This window comes from Hipposideros armiger, unplaced genomic scaffold (genome assembly GCF_001890085.2).
Source record: "Hipposideros armiger isolate ML-2016 unplaced genomic scaffold, ASM189008v1 scaffold_264, whole genome shotgun sequence".
In the NCBI taxonomy this organism is placed as follows: Eukaryota; Metazoa; Chordata; class Mammalia; order Chiroptera; family Hipposideridae; genus Hipposideros; species Hipposideros armiger.
This window is the reverse complement of record NW_017731614.1, coordinates 387,877-407,605: the sequence shown is the minus strand read 5'-3', so window position 1 is coordinate 407,605 and position 19,729 is coordinate 387,877. Positions and strand designations below refer to the sequence as shown.

Below are 19,729 nucleotides of genomic sequence, written 5' to 3'. Positions count from 1 at the left end.
TCCCAAGCCAGTTCTTAACCATCGCGCCACTCGGCCGGCCCAAGGAAGCACTTTTTTAGTTCCATTTTTACAGGTGAAAAAATTGAGGCTTGGAGAAGTTAAATGATGTATCCAAAGTAGGAAAATCTAAGAGGACAAAAAAACAAAGTTAAAGGGGGTGTATTGGGGTATGTAGAATGCACCAGAAAGGAGGAGGGAGGTGACCCTGGGATGCTGATGAACACTAGAGAGAAAGGTTATTTTCTCATTAAGGCATGGAGTTTCCTACTGGGAGGGAAGGGCAGTTGTCTTAAAGGCAAAAGCCTGTTGTTTTATCTACATGTCCTGGGCTAAAGTCAGCACAGCTGAACTGAGGTCCTATAGGTTTTGAAGCCAGGTTTGGAACCCTGCTGCCCTGAAGTAATGGATTCCTGATGTGCTTTGTTTTAAAAGAGCCTGACACTGTACGCCAGAGCTTGCAAGCCATATAAATGCATGGTCACTTCATATCCAAAAAGAACCTTGGCTTTATAAACAAATGTGTTTCAGGGTTCTTTTAGATAATGCATTCCTATAGTATACTTAAAATGTTTGTTTTATTCAGATTTGTAACTATTTGTTTGCATAAAAGAGCTCTATTTGTGCCTTTGTCGAGAGCATGAAATGTACCTTCCCTACCTTATATGCTCCTCTTTTTGTTCATTCTTTAAACAATAATAATAGTTAATATTGAATCTGGGTTTGTTATGTGCTACACACTATGCTAAGCATTTTATTGGATTATTCAATCCTCACAATAACCCTATAAAATAGGAACAATTACCTTCATTTATAGAGGAAGAAATGGACTCAGAAATGGTAAGAAATTTATCCAAAGGTACAGAGCTAGTAAGGGCAGAGTCAATTTCATGTCACTCCAAAAGCTAGTGCTTATCTGTATTTCATTAATTCCTTCATTTAACAGATATTTATCGAGCACCTACTCTGTACTAACAATGTGCTAGGTGTTGGGGATACAGTGATGGCCAAAACAGACACAGCTCTTGACTTCAAGTTGCTTATAAGTATAGCAAGGAAGATAGACAGTAAATAGAGAATCACAAACTAAATATTAATTACTATTGTACTATGTGCTATAGAGGACGAGTAGAGGGTGCTATGATATATAATGGGGTCATCTAGCAGGGGAAGGGAGTGGGAGAGACAGGGAAGGCTTTCTTGCGGAAAAAATATTTAACTGAGATCTTAAGGACTGAGTTGGAGTTAAATTGGAAGGGTGAAGAGCTATAAGGAAGAGGGAAGGACAAGTGTGAAACTTCGAGAATAGGAGGAGCTTGTATCTTGTGTTACTGAAAGACCCGTGTGACTAAAGGATGGAGAATGTTGCAAAATCACACACAAAATAAAGGTAGGGATCTTATCCTGAGAGCACTACTGCTCCCCAGCCTTGGTTTATTTGCTTCTCAAAACATATAATTAACTCCACAAACCATATCTGTTTTCCAGCTCTGTCTTGGAGTCCAGCCTCTTCTTTCAAATATGTGGTTAGACCTCTGGTTGTCCACAGGACAGGGATTGGGGATTAGAGGAGGGGTAAATACCTAAATATGAGACTTAATCAGCATTGGTAATTTGTACTGTAAAGCAAAGACGTGATGAAATACAAAATGCCCATATTGTATTTCATCATATTTGTCTCTGGTTTGCAAAATGACGTAACAAACATTTTTTAGCCCTACTATGGTCCAAGCCCCTGTTAGCCACCTAGGATACAAACATGTATAAAGACACTCTTTACTTGTACTGTGCATAATTTAGCTAATGTTTTATTTGCCTTCCATTTAAGATGCTACAATTTTTTTATCAACATTATTCTTCAACATATATTTATTCAGCATCTACTAGGTGTTACACACTGTTTCAGGAATATAACATCAGCAAAAAGACATGATCTCTGTCTTTATGGAGCTTAAGCTCCCATTTGGGGCTGGAGGACAGAGAGGGAGGTAGAAAGTCAGAGAGATGAAGTTGGAGAGGAAGGCAGGAGTTAGACCATGCAGGCCTCATAGGTCATGCCAAGGATTTGGGAGTAATCCTAAGAATTGTGGGAAATCATTGATTTTTCAGTCAGGGGAGTAGCACTAGCAGGTTTGTGTTTATAACAATTTATTCTGACTCCTCAGTAGAACCAGAAGTTGATATATTTGAGGGCTGTTTAGGAGGTAGGATCAACGGGTCTTGGTAACAGGTTTACTCTGGATTGAAAAGGAAGAGGGAAGTGTCAGGGCTATTTCTTCCTTTTCTGGAAACCTTGGAGGAAGAGCATGAGTTTAGTTTTGAATAAAATGTCTTTGAAATAATCCAAGAAGAGATGTCACAAAGGCAGTGATACGAGGTGTGATCAAAATATATGGTGAATGTTTAAATTAAAAAAAAAAAAGCATTACGGTAAAAGACACATTGCCATTAATCCTCCTCAAAGTACCCCCACACACACACACACACATACACACACACTTCAAACACACTTATTCCATCATTCTTGCCACTTTCTGAGGTATTTCTGGAAGTCCTCTTTCGTGAATGTCTTTAGTTGCACTGTTGTGGCTGCCTTGATGTCCTGAATCATTTTGACTTTGGGGAAGAGCCAGAAGTCGCATAGTGCCAGATCCAGTGAATAAGGTGGATGAGGGCACCTAATATTTTTATTTGACAGAAACTGCTATACCAGAAGCGATGTGTGACACGGAGCGTTGTCATGATGGAAGATGATTTATGGCACACTTTAAAACATACCTTCTCTCAACAGTAGCTCACACCCAAATGACTGCACCGAACAAGTTGAAGCTTGTCACACACTGTTACTAAGGTTTGATGCGCCGCTTCCCGTATTGAAGATTCCTGCCTTTCCATTGGATGGCACTTGGCAGCAGCATCCACCATATTTTGTGATCTCAATGGAAAGGCTCCATGTCACACATCGCTTCTGGTATGGCAATTTCTGTCAAATAAAAACATTACAGTGTGTCCTCATCCACCTTATTTACTGGATCTGGCACTGTGCGACTTCTGGCTCTTCCCCAAAGTCAAAATGACCATGAAAAGTAAACGTTTTGAATCAATTTAAGACATTGAGGCAACGACAACAGCACAACTAAGGACGCTCATAAAAGAGGACTTCCAGAACTCCTTCAGAAAGTGGCAAGAACGATGGGATAAGTGTGTTTGAAGCAGGGAGTGTATTTTGAGGGGGATTAATGGCAATGTGTCTTTTACTGTAATACATTTTTTAAATTTAAACATTCACCTTTTTTTTTTTTTTTTAATCACACTTCGTATAGAAGGATCTGACACTCAGACAAGAATGGGCTAAGTCTAAAAATCTCTTGTCAGGGAGGAACATTTTTCCTGTTATTGAGGGAGCCATCATGGCAAAAAAGTGGCAGGAGATGATGGCCCAGTAGAAAGTGTAGAATGTTCTCCACATTTATGTGGGGGGAAAGTTAAAAATAAAACCTCCTGCCAACCTAGGAAATGGTTTCTATAAATGTTGAAACACAGAAAATAGTCCTATTATTGAATAAACATTAACCCAAGCTGGGATGCATTACAGGCAATGTGCTAATGAGGTTACAAAAACAAAAAAGAAATCTCACCATTTGCAATCCATTACATACATAGTCTCCAGATTCATGGTAATTTGTTCTCTTTGTAAGAAGACTTGACAGCACCCTCTGCTATATGTGCTTTCATAGTTCACCCTAAATTCACCTGGTAATTGGGGTGGCCATCTGTGCTAGTTAATTGCCTTTATCTGAAAGAAAAATAGAATATCTCTAATCTCTATGAGCAGGTAGTTGGTAGTTGTGGTGCTGGGCTAACCTCCCAGGGCGACAGGGAGTTAGGGTGCTGTCTTCCTTGATGTTTGTTTAAAAGTCATGGCTCCTAGGCCCTTCAGAAAAAGAAAATCCTGCGTTTTACCAATGGCTAGAGCTAGTTTATTTAGCCTTTCAAAAGATTTGCGTACGTACCAAAGGGACAGGAAGAAATTACAAATACTAGGTTTTTCAAAGACATGCTTTAAGAAAAAGGAGGGAGAAAAAAAAAAAGATCTTTTTCCCATTGGCAACTGGGAAAATTGAATTTTTAAAATGTACTTATAGTGCAATAAAGTTTTGCGCTGGAGCATGCAAAGCATGGGGATGATTCTGGAGATGATTTTTGAGTGAGTCCCCCGAGGTTGTGCATGGTTTGGATGCCCTCAAGTGGTCAGATCTAGCCCATAATTTCTTGTATGTTGATTTGAAGAAAAATGTTACCAGTAGTTCTAGATCCTGCTGGTTTCCAGCCCAAACTCTAGTCTGTGATAGTTAACCCTTTCAGGACTTGTCTTGTCCTCCTGAATGTAAGTGATGTAATTTCCCACACCCACCCAGTTACACACATATGAGACCTTTCTTTGGTTGATAATTTTCTGATTTTAATGGAAATGTCCATGAATCTATTCTGGAAGGCCATGTGCATGGGGATGAAAACTGAGATTGAATGGCATACAAATTCAGTTTGGAAGCTTCTTGCCAGCCCCCCAAGGTAAGAAGTTCCAACAAATTCATTTGGATTCTACCTGAGCTTTCCTTCCCATCTTCTTAAGTTCACAGTAACCTGAGACTTGGACACTAAACTGCTTAGTGGAGGGAGCAGTCTGCTGATGGCAGCTGAATTAGCTGAACATTGCTTACCAATAGTTGGAGCTTACTTGCTGCAGTTAGCTCTTATTAAGTAAGGACATGTTTGTACTAGGAACACTAAGTTTTGAAGGGAAATGTAAATTTTTGCAGGTTTATGTGAATAGTACTTAGCAGTCATTAAATTAGAAATTTTATTAGTAAACTATTATTTCAAAATTCTCTTTTTAGTATTAGATGTCATTTGGTAGGTATTATAATCCAGATTGGTTTAAAATATTAGCTAAACTAAGTAAAGGAAATTGTACTGAGTTCCTGTTAAGCAATTAGCTTGTTATTTCTGTTTGGGTGATTGGAATTAGAATCCTTCCTGTTTAAGGCTCCAACTAAGGATTGATTTCTTTTTTTCATGACCCCCTATTTAATGCACTTAAAGGTTAAAGAATGTGGGCTTTAGAGTCTGATAAATACCTGGTTCGCATCTCTGTTTTGCCATTTGCTAGCTATGTGACTTCAGGCGTCTTTCTCAGTTAGCAAATGGAAATAACTATCATGCCTACCTCATAGAATTGCTATGAGGGTGAAATGAGATCATGGGTATGAAGTATGTAGCCCAGTATCTTGGCATGTTGCAACTGTGTAAAGCAGATATTAGACATATTTTGCAGATGAGGAAACTGGTTGAAATATTAATAACTTGTCCAAAGACACTCACCTTGGTTGATTATTGTTATTTGAACCAAGGTCTGCCTGGTTTTACAGACAGTTTGCTATATCAATAAACAGTTGAAATTATCATTCACCACTCTCATTCATATCTCAATAGAAAAATGGTAGCTGGCAACTTGATCATAGTAAAAAAATAAAACGCTTAAATTTAAAGAGATATTACTTAGGGAAAAAAATGGAATTGTAAAAGACAAAATTTGGTTGTTCTGTATTGTGTCAGAAGGGAGGTATGGTTAGACAGCTCTAGCAACTGCTACCAGGCCAAGGGTACTGGATAAAGTGAGGAAATGTGAATTCTTACAAGAAGAAGAAAGTTTTGCAATGGTTAGTATCTCCCCTTCCCCCCAACTTGAAATTAAGGATAATTGCTTTTTTCTCTCAACATTTTTCATTTTTTTATTTTTAGCTGAGCCATCCTGCCACCTGTTGGCAGCTGTTGGCAGCTTAGCTCGGGCCCGGAATCATTGAACCGGTGGCCCTGTTGCTCAGAGCTCGCACTCTTGAGCGAGTTCTTAACCAACTGAGCCACTCGGCCAGACCTCTTTCAACATTTTTAATTTAATTTGGCACAGGTATATATGAACTATAACAATTGATTGGGTAAACTCAACCTACGTCATGCTGTGGTTGCAGAGACCCAAAATGACTATTGTAAGTTTTGAAACAAAAAAATATTTTTGACAAAAAAAACCAAAAAACAACAACAACAAAAAGCAAGACCCAGCTATATGTTGTCAATAACAAACCCCCTTTAAATGTAAAGACATATAGATTACAGGGATGGAGAAAGATATACCATGCTAACACTGATCAAAGGAAAGCAGTAGTAGCTACATTTTCAGATGGAGCAGACTTCAGAGTAAGGAAAATGATCAGGAATAAAGAGGGGCGTTACATAATGATAAAGGGGTCAATACTCCCAAGAAGACATAATAACTGTCAAGATACATGAGGCAAAAACTAACAGAACTACAAAGAGAAATAGATGAATCTATATAATTGGAGACTTCAACACTTCTCTGTCAGAAATGGACAGGTCTAGCAGGCGGAAAGAAAATCAGTAAGGACAAAGAGGAAAGCAGATGATTATAAGGAAGGGCCATGGGTGACATAGTCTGACAGGAGAGTCACAGCTTGGTGTGTTTAGGGAGAAGGAGGGGAGAATAGAGAGGAGCAAACACTGCACCTTCGAGCCAGTGTATGAGGGTTGTGGGAGAGAAAACAGCCACTACTGCAGAGTCTGCAGTGAAATCTGTGTCCTCAGGACGAGCCAGACATTGTTGGAGCAGGAAGGTGAAGGAGCCATTCAGAGTAGAGGTTGAAGATGCAGGGAATTTTGCCAGTGACAGAGCAAGAGGATCACAGGGTTTCAGAATATAGGGAGGGGTGGGTGAGAGATGGGATCCGAAAAGGGAGTGTGCAGAGTGATTTGGGGTTTGGGAGCCAGGGGAAGTCTCAAGGGATCTAGACTTCCTGTGGTGACTGACAGGGATAAAGTACATGATGAGATTGGCCTCAGTCGTTTCCAGGCAGATGGGGTGGCAGTTTGGGCATTGGGGTGGGGGTGGGGGGGTGGATGGAGGGCCTTGCCGCGAGCTTCCACTGGACTGCTGACAGAGGCTGGAGGAAAGGTGGTGACTTCTGACTGTGGGTGGAGGTTGGCAGGTAGCCTTGTCACCCCCAGGGTGGCTCATTCTCTTGGTAGACTGTAGAGATCTTCAGGGTCTTCAAACTTTAATAACCATTAAAATCATCAGAGGAGGGTATTACGAGACCATATTCCCAGGTCCCGCCCTTTGTGGTATTATCAGTTTCAAAGACCTGCGCTTGAAATCCTTGATCTAAGTTTTAACAGGTGCTTCTAATGCAGATAATGACTGGACTACAAAGAGTAATGTTGCTCTGAGTCAGCATGTTTATAAAACATAGCAGGAAGCGAGGCCTAGAAGTCTGGTGACTTGGCTCTGCAGTCATCTGGCTTCAGGTCCCATGAAGGGTTCCCATCAAACCTCACCCACCACGCTGTCCCATGTAGACGCCACTATAACTTGCCATTGGTCAACTTGTTTCTCTTGGTGTTCTGGTTAGGGTATTTATTAGCTAATTTTATTTTACAAGGTTAATACTTCTAGTATAGCAAATTATTTACTTTCCCAACCTAATTTTAGCAAAGTTGAACATGAAGGAGAAATTATAGAAATTCTTAAAGATGCACAAAAGTAGAATAGTACAGCAAACCCCTATTACCCAATGTCAGCAACTACCAGCATTTTGCCAGACTGGAAGAAAAGAAACTTAAATCTTTCATTTCCTGACTCATAAATTTGATTTTAAAATTGGTATCCTTTTGCCTCATTGTGTGGCTAAGCTTATTAATGCTTATATGACCAGGGGAAAAAGCTTTGTTATGTAACAGTGTGTGTTGACCTTCTAGTTTAAATGCAGTTTTAAAAGATAGCCCTTAGGCTATTATACTCTGACAGTGAATATAGTGAATGTATGAAAGACATTTTCAACTTAAGGTATTTTTTTCTTTTAATATAGACTCTGGAATTTGGTAAATATTTTTAAAAAATAAAACCAAAAAGGCTCTGAGAGAGAAATAGGGGGGAAATTATGTATGGAGAAAAGTGGGAAATCTGCTAACACTAGGTGAAATAGATTGATCCACTGTTGACTACGGGCCTGTCCTGACAAGACTTTGCTGTGTCCTCAGGAAGATATTTGCTAGGACGCTGAGAAAATAAAGTGATAGGGCACTTGCTGGGCTATTTTTAAATGAAAGCTTAGAAGTTGGCAATGGAAAAAGCCTCTCAAGTTATTATGCTTTCTTTCTCCTTTAGTCCTTCCAGTCTGTGAAATTCCTTCCTGCGTGTTTCCTGGCGTTAAAGTCAGCGCACTACAAGTTTTAAGTAGGAGCGTTATAAAGACTGTTTCAGAGTACAGGCCATTTCCTAGTTAAATTTCACAATAATGTTTTTCAGGTCTAAAAATAACTTGGAATTCAGGGTGAATTCCATCATCCCAAATAAATTACAGTAAGGCAGATTGTCTAAGAGAGAGACAGTGGATAGAGGCAGGAGATTTATCCAAATTCATGAGGAAACCAAATAGCAATTTGTTGAATTCAAAATTACCTGATTTCAACCATGATCCTACTTAAAATTAGACAGTATTTAATAATTAATTCTTTGTGAATGACATACTTAAATTTTTTTCATTGTGATAAAATATACATAACATAAAATTTACCATCTTAACCATTTTTAAGCATACAGTTTAGTGGTATTAAATACATTCATAATGTTGTGCCACCATCACTGTCTGTCTCCAGAACTTTTCGTCTTTCAAAATGTAAACTCTATACCCATTAAGAAATAATTCCCCATCCCCCTCTACCCTTACCCCAGCCCCTGGCAACTCCATTTTTTCTGTCTCTGTTTGGATTTTACTCTACATACCTAATATAAGTGATTTCCTTCAGTATTTGTACTTTTGTGACTGACTTATTTCTCATAGCATGTCTTCAAGGTTCATCCATATTGTAGCATGTTGCAGAATCTCCTAACTTTTTAAGGGAAAACTTTTAATGTTGTTTCATTTCACCGTGAAGGACTCCCTTGAGCATTTCTTGCAGGGCAGGTCTAGTGATAACAGTCTCACAGCTCTTGTTTATCTGGGAATGTCTTAATTTCTCTCCCCCCCTCTCTTTTATTGAGGTATAACTGACATATAATATATTAATTTCAGGTGTACAACATAATGATTTGATGTTTGTATACACTGCAAAATGATCACCACAATAAGTCTAGTTAACATCTGTCATTATATGTTGTTATAAAATATTTTTTCTTATAAGGAGAACTTTTAAGATTTACTCTCCTAGCAAATTTAATTATGCAGTACAGTATTAACTGTAGTTGCCATGCTGTACATTCCATCCCCAGGACTTACTTATTTTATAACTGGAAGTTTGCACCTTTTGACTGCCTTCACCCATTTTGCCTACCACTCACTGCCTGCCTCTGGCAACCTCCAATCTGTTCTCTGAATCTGTGGGCTTATTCTATTTGTTTTTAGATTCCACATTCTGGGGTGCCAAAAAAAAATGTATACAAGTGGACACTTTTGTCAGTATTGCTCAAACAGAAGTTCGCCGTAATCAGAAGTGTCTGGGGGGCTGGCCAAGTGGCGCGTTGGTTAAGCGTTGGCTTGGGACGCCAGAGGACCATGGTTCAGATCCCACATATGAGGGCCAGTGACACTGCCCTCTACAGCTAAGATGCTTGACCTGGGGCTGGGCTGCCGTGAGTCGCCGGCGACGGCGTAGGCTGCAGCCTCTGCTGCAGTGGGTTGCCATGAGCTACCGTGTGTAGCCAGCAGCCAGCGTGGGTGGCCAGCAGACGCAGTGAGTGGCCATCCAGAAGCCAGTGACTGATCTGCCTCGCCCGGGAAGAGCGCAATGATGGTGCCAACTTGGGCCAGTGAAGCAATGTCCTCCACAACTAGACTAAGAACAAAAAGATAGCAACTTGACTGTCCCCCTTCCCTCAATTCCCCAATAAAAATCTTTAAAAAAAGAAGTGTCTGGGGGCTGGCTGAGTGACTCAGTTGGTTAAGAGCGAGAGCTCTGAGCAACAGGGTTGCCGGTTCGATTCCCACATGGGCCAGTGAGCTGCACCCGAGCTGAGCTGCCGCTGAGCTGCCAACAGGTGGCAGGATGGCTCAGCTGGTGAGAGCATGTGCTCCTAACAACAAGGTTTCCGGTTCGACTCCGGCATGGGATGGTGGGCTATGCCCACCTGCAACTAAGATTGAACACAGCACCTTGAGCTGAGCTGCCGACGGGCAGCCGGATGGCGACTGGACTTGGGAGCTGAGCTAGCTGCACCCTCCACAACTAAGATTGAAAGACAACAACTTGACTGCTCCCCTTTCTCAATTCTCCGACACTGTTTCTCTTCTGCAATCTTAAAAAAAGGAAGTGTCTGGATGCTGATGGTAACCACTTTGAACACCTCTTGTAATTGCAGAAGTCAAATGTGACTTGTATTCGTCTTTTATTATTGGTATATATTGAGTATTACGATTTTAATAAAGTTTTCCTTTCACCCATCAGTGAAAATAGGTTGCTTTTATATCTTGGCTGTTGTAAATAACGCAGCCATGAACATGGGGGTGCAGATATCTTTTTGAGTTACTGTTTTCATTTTCTTTGGATAGCTACCCAGAAGTGGAATTTCTGGGTCATATTCTGGTTCTACTTTTAATGTTTTGAGGAGCCTTTATACTGATTTCCATACTGGCTGCATCGATTTAGATTCCCACCAACAGTGCACAAGTATTCTCTTTTCTTCACATCCTGTCCAACACTTGTTATTTCTTGTCTTTTTGATAATGGCTGTCCTGGCAAGTAATAGCTATTCTAACAGCCATTTAACAGGTATGATACCTCATTGTCGTTTTAAATTGCATTTCCCTGATAATGACTGATGTTGAGAATCTTTTCATGTACCTGTTGGCCATCTCTGTGTCTTTGGAAAAAAGCCTATTTTGTTCCCATGTCCTTTTTTTTTTTTTTTGAAATTTTATTGGGGAACAATATGTTTTTCCAGGACCCATCAGCTCCAAGTCAAATAGTCGCCTCAATCCAGTTGTGGAGGGCGCAGCTGAGCTCCAAGTTAAGTCATTGTTTTCAATCTAGTTGTGGAGGGTGCAGCTTCTTGGCCCATGTGGGAATTGAACCGGCAACCTTGGTGTTATGAGCCTGCACCCTAACCACCTAAGCTAACGAGCCGCCCCCCTCTCCAACCCCCGTGCCCATTTTAAAATCTGATTGTTTGAGGTATTTTGCTAATGAATTGTATAAGTTCCTTATATATTTTGAATACTAACCCTTTATCAGATATAAGATTTGCAAATATTTTCTCCCATTCAGTATATTGCCTTTCATTTTGTTGATGATTTCCTTTGCTGTGCAAAAGCTTTTAGTTTGATGTAGTCCCACTTGTTTACTTTTGCTTTTATTGCTTTTTCTTTTGGTGTCAGATCCAAAAAAATCATCACCTTGACCTATGTCCAATAGCTTGCTGCCTGTGTTTTCCTTTTAGGAGTTTTAAGGTTTTAGGTCTTATATTCACATCTTCAATCCATTTGGGTTAATTTTTGTATATGGTGTAAGGTAGTGATCCAGTTTCATTTTTTTGCAGTTTTCCCAATTCCATTGAAGAGACTGTCCTTTCCTGATTAAATAGTCTTAGCTCCTTTGTTGTAAATTAATTGACCATATATGTGTGGAATTATTTCTGGGCTCTCTATTATGTTCCATTGGTCTATATGCCTGTTTTATGCCAATGCCACACTGTTTTGATAACTGTAGCTTTGTAATATAGTTTGAAATCAGGGAGTGTGATGCCTCCAGCTTTGTTCCTCTTTCCCAAGATTGCTTTGGCTATTCAGGGTCTTTTTTGGTTCCATACATATTTTAGGATTATTAGTTGTATTTCAGTGAAAAATGCCTTGGCATTTTGATAGGGTTGGCATTGAATCTGTAGATTGCTTCAGGTAGATAGTATGGACATTTTATCAATATTAATTCTTTAAATTTGTGTATAGGTCTTTCACCTTGACTCAATTTATTCTTAGGTATTTTATTCTTTTTTGATGCAATCGTAAATGGGATTGTTTTATTATTTCTCTTTCTGATAGTTCATTATTAGTATATAGAAATGCAACAGATTTACTGATTTTGTGTCCTGCAGCTTTACTGAATTCACTTATTCTAACAGTTTTTTGGTGGAATCTTTAGGGTCTTCTATATATAATATCATATCATCTGCAAATAGTGACAGTTTTACTTCTTTCTTTCCAATTTGGATGCCTTTTATTTCTTTTTCTTGCCTAATTGCTCTGGCTAAGACTTCCAATACTATATTGAGTGAAAGTGGTGAGAGTGGGCATTCTTGTCTTGTTCCTGATCTTAGAGGAAAAGGTTTCAGCTTTTCACCATTAAGTATGATGTTAGCTGTGGGCTTGTCATGAATGGCCTTTATTATGTTAATGTATGTTCCCTCCATTTCCAATATGTTGAGAGTTTTTGTCATAAATGGATGTTAAATTAGGTCAAATGTTCTCTCTGTATCTATTAAGATGATGATGTGATTTTTATTTTACATTTTCTTAAGATGTTATATCAAATTGATTGATTTGCAGATGTTGAATCATCCTTACATCCCTAAGATAAATGCCACTCAATCATGGTGTATGATTCTTAAAACATTTTGATGAATTTGGTTTGCTAATATTTTGTTCAGGATTTTTGCATCTGTGTTCATCAGAGATATTAACCTGTAATTTTCTTTTCTTGTGGCGTCCATGTCTGGTTTTGGTGTTAGAGTAATGCTGGCCTTGTAAAATGAGTTTGGAAGCATTCCCTCCTTTTCTATTTTTTGGAAGAGTTTGAGAAAGCTTGGTCTTAAATCTTCTTTAACTATCTTGGTAGAATTTACCAGTGACACTGCCCAGTCCTGGACTTTTGTTTGTTGGGAGGTTTTTGATTAGACTCAATCTTCTGTGTGCAAGTTGCTCTAGGTTCTGGTGCACAGCTGTTCGGCACTGGTGTGAGCCATTTGTAGCTGCTACTGTGCTTAGGGTTGAGATTGATTGAAATTAACCACAATTTACCATCCAAGCCTTCTGGAATTTGCATGTCTTCATTAGCCTCAGAGTTCCAAAATAGTTGTGTCAGATAGATTGTGCCAGTGTAATTGTTGTCTAGGTGGAGAGACAGATTCCTAGTGCTTCCTACTCCACCATCTCCCTAGAATCCTTCAAATGTACAATTTCTTTGTTTATATTTTTTACCGTTTGTCTCTCTCATTAGTATGCCATCTCCGTGAGGAAACTGATTTATTTCCTGTTTTGTTCACTGCACCTCAGAACCTGGAACAATTGACACATGGGTCCTTCAGTAACTATTTGCCAAATGAAATGAATCTATACTATAGCAGATGTAGTGGGTGTCGACGAAAAACATCCAGCCTAAGAGAAAATTTGTAAGAGTTTATTTGAGCCAAATTGACGACAATTGCCAGGAAGCAAAATCTCAACGGATTGAGAAAATGCTCCGCGAAATGGTGGTTTGCAGTTTATTTTAAACATCGACTCAAAGGAGGAAGGTTACATGAAATCCATTGGTGGTAGATTAAGGGGGTGGGAGAAAGCAAAGTGGGGAAATCTCGGGGATTGGATAAAAGTAAATTGGAGAGACAGGTACTTTCACATAGGGGGGTACAGGACAGTTAATAGTTCATATAGAGTTATTAATCAAGGGACAAGAATAATAATGAGGGATTCTGTACTTTCCTGCTCTAGTCCGGAAAAAGGGATTACTGACATTCCAAGAATGTCATCTTAGGTGCAAAAAGATAATAGGCCCATGTAAAGGCACAGATTAACTTTATGAAGGAAGATTTTAGCTAAAAATGTGACTTCCTGCCATGGGCCACTTAGTTATGAAATTTTTTATGTTCACGCCATCTTGCATGGTTATTTTCAGTCTCCTGACCTTGTCAGGTTTAATATGTGGCCCTTCTTGTGTCCACATGGGTAATTGTGCCTTATCTGGAATATAAATATTGTGAGTTACTGTGTTTTATTCTTAAGTTTCTGGAACTGATACCTGTGCACAGCTCTTATTAGATACTCTGGTTTGAGCTCTAGCAGTTTCATTTAAACACACTGGATTTCTGGTTTCATATTTACATTGGCACCTTGTCTGTCTTGTTGATATTATATGTAATTTTTTAAGGTAATAATCTAAGATTCAGGAGTCACAAACTAGCAGCTGCCCCGAGGCCTGGTTGTGTGTTGTGTGGCTGGCACCATGGTTTGAATTGTTTGGATTTTGAATTAAAACTTCAGGTGAGGCCTGTCTAAAATCATTCTGTGGTTTTACAGTTGTTTCTTTTATTATCACAGTTATAATAATTTAACTTTTGTGTTTCTTTGTTTATTGTTAGTTTCCCCACCTAGATGGTAAGCTCTGTGAGGTCAGAAACCATGTCTACTTCGTTCATCACTTTACACCCCAATCCCAATGCAGTATCTGCTACTAGATGGCTCTCGATAAATAGTCGAATGGATGAGCAAGTGACCAGGACCTGAAATGATCCACAGTATTTGAGGTGTGGATGTAAAGCCGTAAATTTGATCTTTTTACCAAACATACTTAAACGTGAATAGCCCTTCAAGCTGCCAGGTTGGCATCCATTGCTCAGTTAGTTTCTGAAATCCTTCCTGGGAATTGTTTTTTTTCAGCCAGTTTCTGAGTCAGCAGCACATTTGTTAGGACGCTAGTGTTTACAAAGGTCTTTCCCATGTGCTTTCTCATTGGAATAGTCATTCCCATTTTGAAATTTAGGACACTTAGTTGCAGATAGAGAGTAAATTTGCCCACGTCACCTAGCAAGTGCACGACAGGGTGGTCTTGAACACAGCTCCCCAGTGCCAGGTTGGTGCTTTTTCTGCTTCAGCCCCACAGTGAGCACCTTGTCTGGTTTCTGTGCAGGGGCCTGAGCCTCCTGTGTGTTATCCAGGGAAGAGGGTGATAACACTCTGGCATCTTCCAGTATACTAAACTCATTTTATAAAACACATTAGAAACTCAAACTTTTGAGTCAAGATGTCTAGGTAGCTATCATAAGTGCTGGGTTTTGTTTTGTTTTGTTTTGGAGGAGACTTCTGGTTTCCTGTTATAAGTGCTGTTTTGAAAAACTGAACCAAGATGTTGACTTGTGATAAAGGTTAGCCTCCAGTGCCCTGTTCAGTGTCGGTGGCCTGCATTGCGGCATCCAGAGCTGTGCTTGGCCGCTCCCTTCCCACCCTCCTTGGCTGGGGCTGCTGTGTAGTGTGTGCTCAGTGTCTTACTAGAGAGCAGCACTTGCTTCAGTGTGGTTGCTCTTCCCAGGACTGGACATTCAGGAGCCTGGTCTGAAATATTCTCCAGGCTTCCTTTTGGTTTTATTTTTACTAATGCCAATCTGCATTCCTTTAAACTGGGGGCCCTAAGGCTGGCATCCCAGAATACAACCTCATCTGTGACCACTCATCTGTGGCTTGTTCCAGCATTCCAGGGAGGGCCTGCTGACATGAAGTTTTCCTCTGGCCTCTAGTCGGGTCAAAAGACCAGAGAAGAAAGACACTGGCACCAGGACCCACCACTGGCACAGCAGCTGCCACGTGAGGTAGGATATTGTTATTTTTCCCCAGTCAGAGACAGCCTTAGCAACTATTTCTCATGTGCTTCATACCAAAAAAGCAGTTTTACTCTGCTTTTACTTTCTGCAAATAGATACTTATTTTCAGATATGGGTCATAAGCATGACCCATAGCTTATTTCACCTTTGATAGACCAGCTGTTTCAAGCTGCCTGTCAGTTATGAAATATAAGAGTGGGTGTAGGTGTGTGGGTGGAATCCTAACTGTTCTTGGTGACACTTAGCCACTCCCAGCCGCCTGATTTCAGCGCCCTGCCTTCAGCTGGAAAACCCTCTCTGCCCTTTAGCCTGATTTTCTTGTGTGGAACATCACAAATTATTTCAGAACTAATCCTTCTTATGGACCTGAAATCATTATTAGTTTTTAACTTTGGAGGGTTTTCAGGTCCCTTCCTTTGATTTTCAGAAGTGGCTGTCAGTGGTTTGATTTCTGTGTGGTTTCTAAGTAGATTCCAACAACCTGTTTTTATTGATGGTTCATTTTTCTATTTTTTATTTTTTATAATTGCTTGAGAAAAGAAAGGAATCTTAGGAAAAGATTCTACCCGTGAAATGTAATGTAGAATTTTGGCTAAAGGATAAGGAATGGAATAAATGGCATAAAAGGAGATATTTCTGCTTTGTTGATTTGTTGGTGATAGTCTGATTTTTAGTTTGAGGCTCTGAAAGCCCTTTGAAAGAACCTCTCCATGGAAAACAAGGGAGCAGCTGAATGCGGAAGTCACAGTAAGAACATGAAATTCCTGGCTGCCTCAGGCTCCAGTAACACTCATCTGTGAAGAGACTTTTTCCTTTACACTCTTTTAACTTAGATCTATAGCCCCGTGGTCTTGACACATGACAACATAAGCAGATGGGCCTAGTCTGTGAACGCCTGAACCCTCTAAGTGCCTCACAGTTGATGTGGCCCATAGTGTCATGTTTCAGGTTGTTTCCCTGTCAGCTGTGAATGCCAGTGCTGTCTTGGGCCATGTGTGACCTGCGGTTCCTATTCAAGGGGGCCATCTCCTCTTCTGCCTTTCTGATCTCTCTCTCTTTCTCTTTCTCTCTCTCTCTCTCTCTCTCTCTCTCTCTCTCGGGCCATCTCCCCTTCTGCTTTCTGATCTCTCTCTCTCTCTTTCTCTTTCTCTTTCTCCATGTACCTGTCCTGCTTCCCACTGTGGCTCACAGTGGTGCTCGGCCAACTCTGTCCCTTCTTTCTACAAGCTGATCTCCAAATGCTGCAAATCACAAACAAGACTTTTTTCTCCCACTCCATTTTTATTTTTATTTATTTACTTTTTGTTTTTAGGTTTTATTTTTGCAGGCGGGCGTAGCCTACCATCTCACAGGCAACCCCGTTGTTAGGAGCATGTGCTCTCACCAGCTGAGCCATCCTGCCACCTGTCTGCAGCCCAGCGGCAGCTCAGCTCAGGCGCAGCTCACTGGCTCACATGGGAATCAAACTGCCGACCATGTTGCTCAGAGCCCGCACTCTTGAGCAAGCTCTTAACCAACTGAGCCACTCGGCCGGCCCCTCTCAACTCCATTTTTATACCATCCATCTTAACATCTTAACTTCCCAATTATATTGGAAACTAGCTGTTTACAAAGCATTTTGCTATAAATACAAAATTTATAAACATATTAAAGTCCTTATATGTCATTTTCAGAGAAAACAGGCCTCCTTTGAACTTGCTTTACATAGGAGATTTATCTTCTAATCTGGACTGGCCATCCAGGACACAGTTCCTTTCTTGTACTTTGGAGCTGTCCCTTTTGCTTGAAGGCCCCCAGTCACCATAGCAAGGCAGTGGGGCTGAGTTATCTCTGTGTAGCTCTCCTGGCTGTCCTGGCTTCCAGGGGTGAGACAGGAACGAGTTGGCACAGCTGTCTCTGAGAGTCCAGGGAAGCCCAGCAGCCAACGTGCCCATCGGTGTGGCCACAAACACTTCAGAGTAGAATAAAAGTTGGGAGGTCTTTAAGAATTTGAAAAACTCCCAGAAAGAATTGGGATTGCCAATATGACCTGCTTCACTTGGTCAGGAAAGTTACCCTGAAATTGAACCTGATTCTTAAATACATGGTTTGCTCTGGAGTGTCTTTTCCCACCATCGTCATCCTAAGTTAGCCAGGGAAAGTCGGTGCTGATTTCTAATTTCCTTTGCATTCTGGTTCTATAAAGACTTGCCGGACTGAATACAGATGTGCACTCTCCCCACAGAAAGCTGGCCAGTGGGCTGAGGATGGAACTCATTAACTTGGTGCCATGTTTGCCTTGGGCAAAGTGGTTCCCAGGGCCAGGAGATCAAGACTGGCATGCAGTGTTGTGTCAGGTGCTCAAGGAATCCCAGAAGTGTACAAGACGGTGTGTAGTTTTCTCTCTTTCCTTCACGTCCTAAATTGTTGGCTTGGGTTTTAAATAGGTGCATGAAAATGCATTTTGTTAGGAGCTTTAATTGTCTTCCAGTGGGGAGCCTTGCTGGGGAGGTTTATTTTCATCCTGCTCCTCCCTGGGTGGGAACAAATGGTAGAAGAGACATTTCGGCATTTGTCTGCTCTCTACTCACTGTGGTGGACTCCGTGACTATTACAGTAGCCATGTTTTCTGATACCAACCTTGGGCTATAGGATCCTGACTTCTAACAAAGTTGGGTCTCTCCACCACCACTATTTGTTAACTTAATTAAATTAAAAGTATGAATATATAAAAATTTAAAACTACAGTGAACTATATGTTGAATGAGTTCCCTTTATTTGGAAGAATACAGTTTTCGTAAACTAGGGACTCTTTCAGACAACATTGGAAATCTGATCGCTGTGAAACCAATTCCTGGGCCTCGGTTGGATTGTGAGGGTGCTGATGGCAGCCACATTTACTGAGCACATACCCTGCACCAGGGACCGTGCACACATTTCCATGTACTAATTCATCTGACCTGATAACAAACTTGCGAGGTGGGGACTCACGCACCCTTTTTACAGATGAGGATACTGAAGCCCAAAGTGGTGAGGTCCCTCACCCAGGCTGGTAAGTGGCTGAACCAGGATGTGAACCCAGTCAGACTGGCCCCGAGGGTCCATCCTTGTAATCTCTGTATGTTGTTGCCTCACTGTTCTTAGTTTGTATTTTCTAGGTCATTTCTGAAAGCTCTGAGTCTTGGGAGGCAATAGGCTGAGTATTGGTGCTTGACCTCCCCGCCTCACCACTCCCCCGCCAGCCTTTGGCGGGGTTCTGGCTCAGCCCCAGGTTATGGTCTGAAACAGGCAGGCTCCACGGGCCCCTGGTCTGGAGGAATGTGCAGAGTTTCCACCCAGCTGATCCAATGGAGTTCTAGGCCCCCACCTAGAGACTGAGACCTGCTATGCTTTCTGTGAGGAGCATCTACCACTCTGGGCATCCTAGGCAGTGACTGGTACCCAGGTGATTCTGAGCTGGGCAGGGTGGTCCACTTTGGGACCTGCCTGGTATAAGGATCTGGGAATGCAGTTGCTGGGGGCGGGCGCAGGGGCTCTTCCTAAACAGCCGTCCTGCTGGGTTGAAATCCCCCCTATCCCAACCCAAGTTTATTACATAAAAGTTCTGAGCTATAATTACAATACCTTGGGGCCTACCTGTGTTTTCTGTTAAATGTATAATTTTCTGGTGTAGCTACACCAACAAACTGGTAATCATTCCTGTTCCCCTAGTAGTTACTCCCCCTGCCCCTAGGGAACACTTGCATACCCCACTGTTCTTCAGGGGCTGGGGGCCCTGTGAAGACCCCCCCAGGCAGCACCCACAGACCCATGGAATGGTAGAGGTGCCGGTACCTGCTGGAAACCAAATTTGGGAGGACTTCCCAGATGCCAGACAAAGGATCCTTGGGACCTAGCGTCTCCCCTGGGATTCAGCCTGGCTGGTAGGCCAGAACACCTGGCCTGAGCTTCCTGTTGCGGCCAGACGATTAGTACCTGCATAAGGAGCTTGATGGTTTAGAAACTACTTTAGTTACCAGTTTGTCCACACGTAGCCTTGGCACAACGTAGGGAGAGAGGAAATTGTATCCACTTAGCAGACAGTAGCTGGGTTTTTTTTAG

At 41.2% G+C, this 19,729-nt stretch overlaps 1 protein-coding gene across 5 annotated transcripts in view; it reads left to right on the top strand.

The window, feature by feature from the left end:
* Positions 1 to 19,729, top strand: part of DHRS7B (dehydrogenase/reductase 7B) — a 59,682-nt gene that overhangs the window by 2,311 nt on the left and 37,642 nt on the right. For 2 of the 5 annotated variants that reach the window (XM_019656668.1, XM_019656669.1), the window contains 2 exons: positions 15,519 to 15,637; positions 17,874 to 18,017. The exons of 2 other annotated variants lie outside the window; for them this stretch is intronic. In XM_019656668.1, the coding sequence (XP_019512213.1) occupies positions 17,896 to 18,017 (122 nt within the window). In that variant the 5' untranslated portion in view covers positions 15,519 to 15,637; positions 17,874 to 17,895. The remainder of the gene's footprint in view (positions 1 to 15,518; positions 15,638 to 17,873; positions 18,018 to 19,729) is intronic. One more of the 5 variants, XM_019656671.1, reaches the window with a different exon arrangement.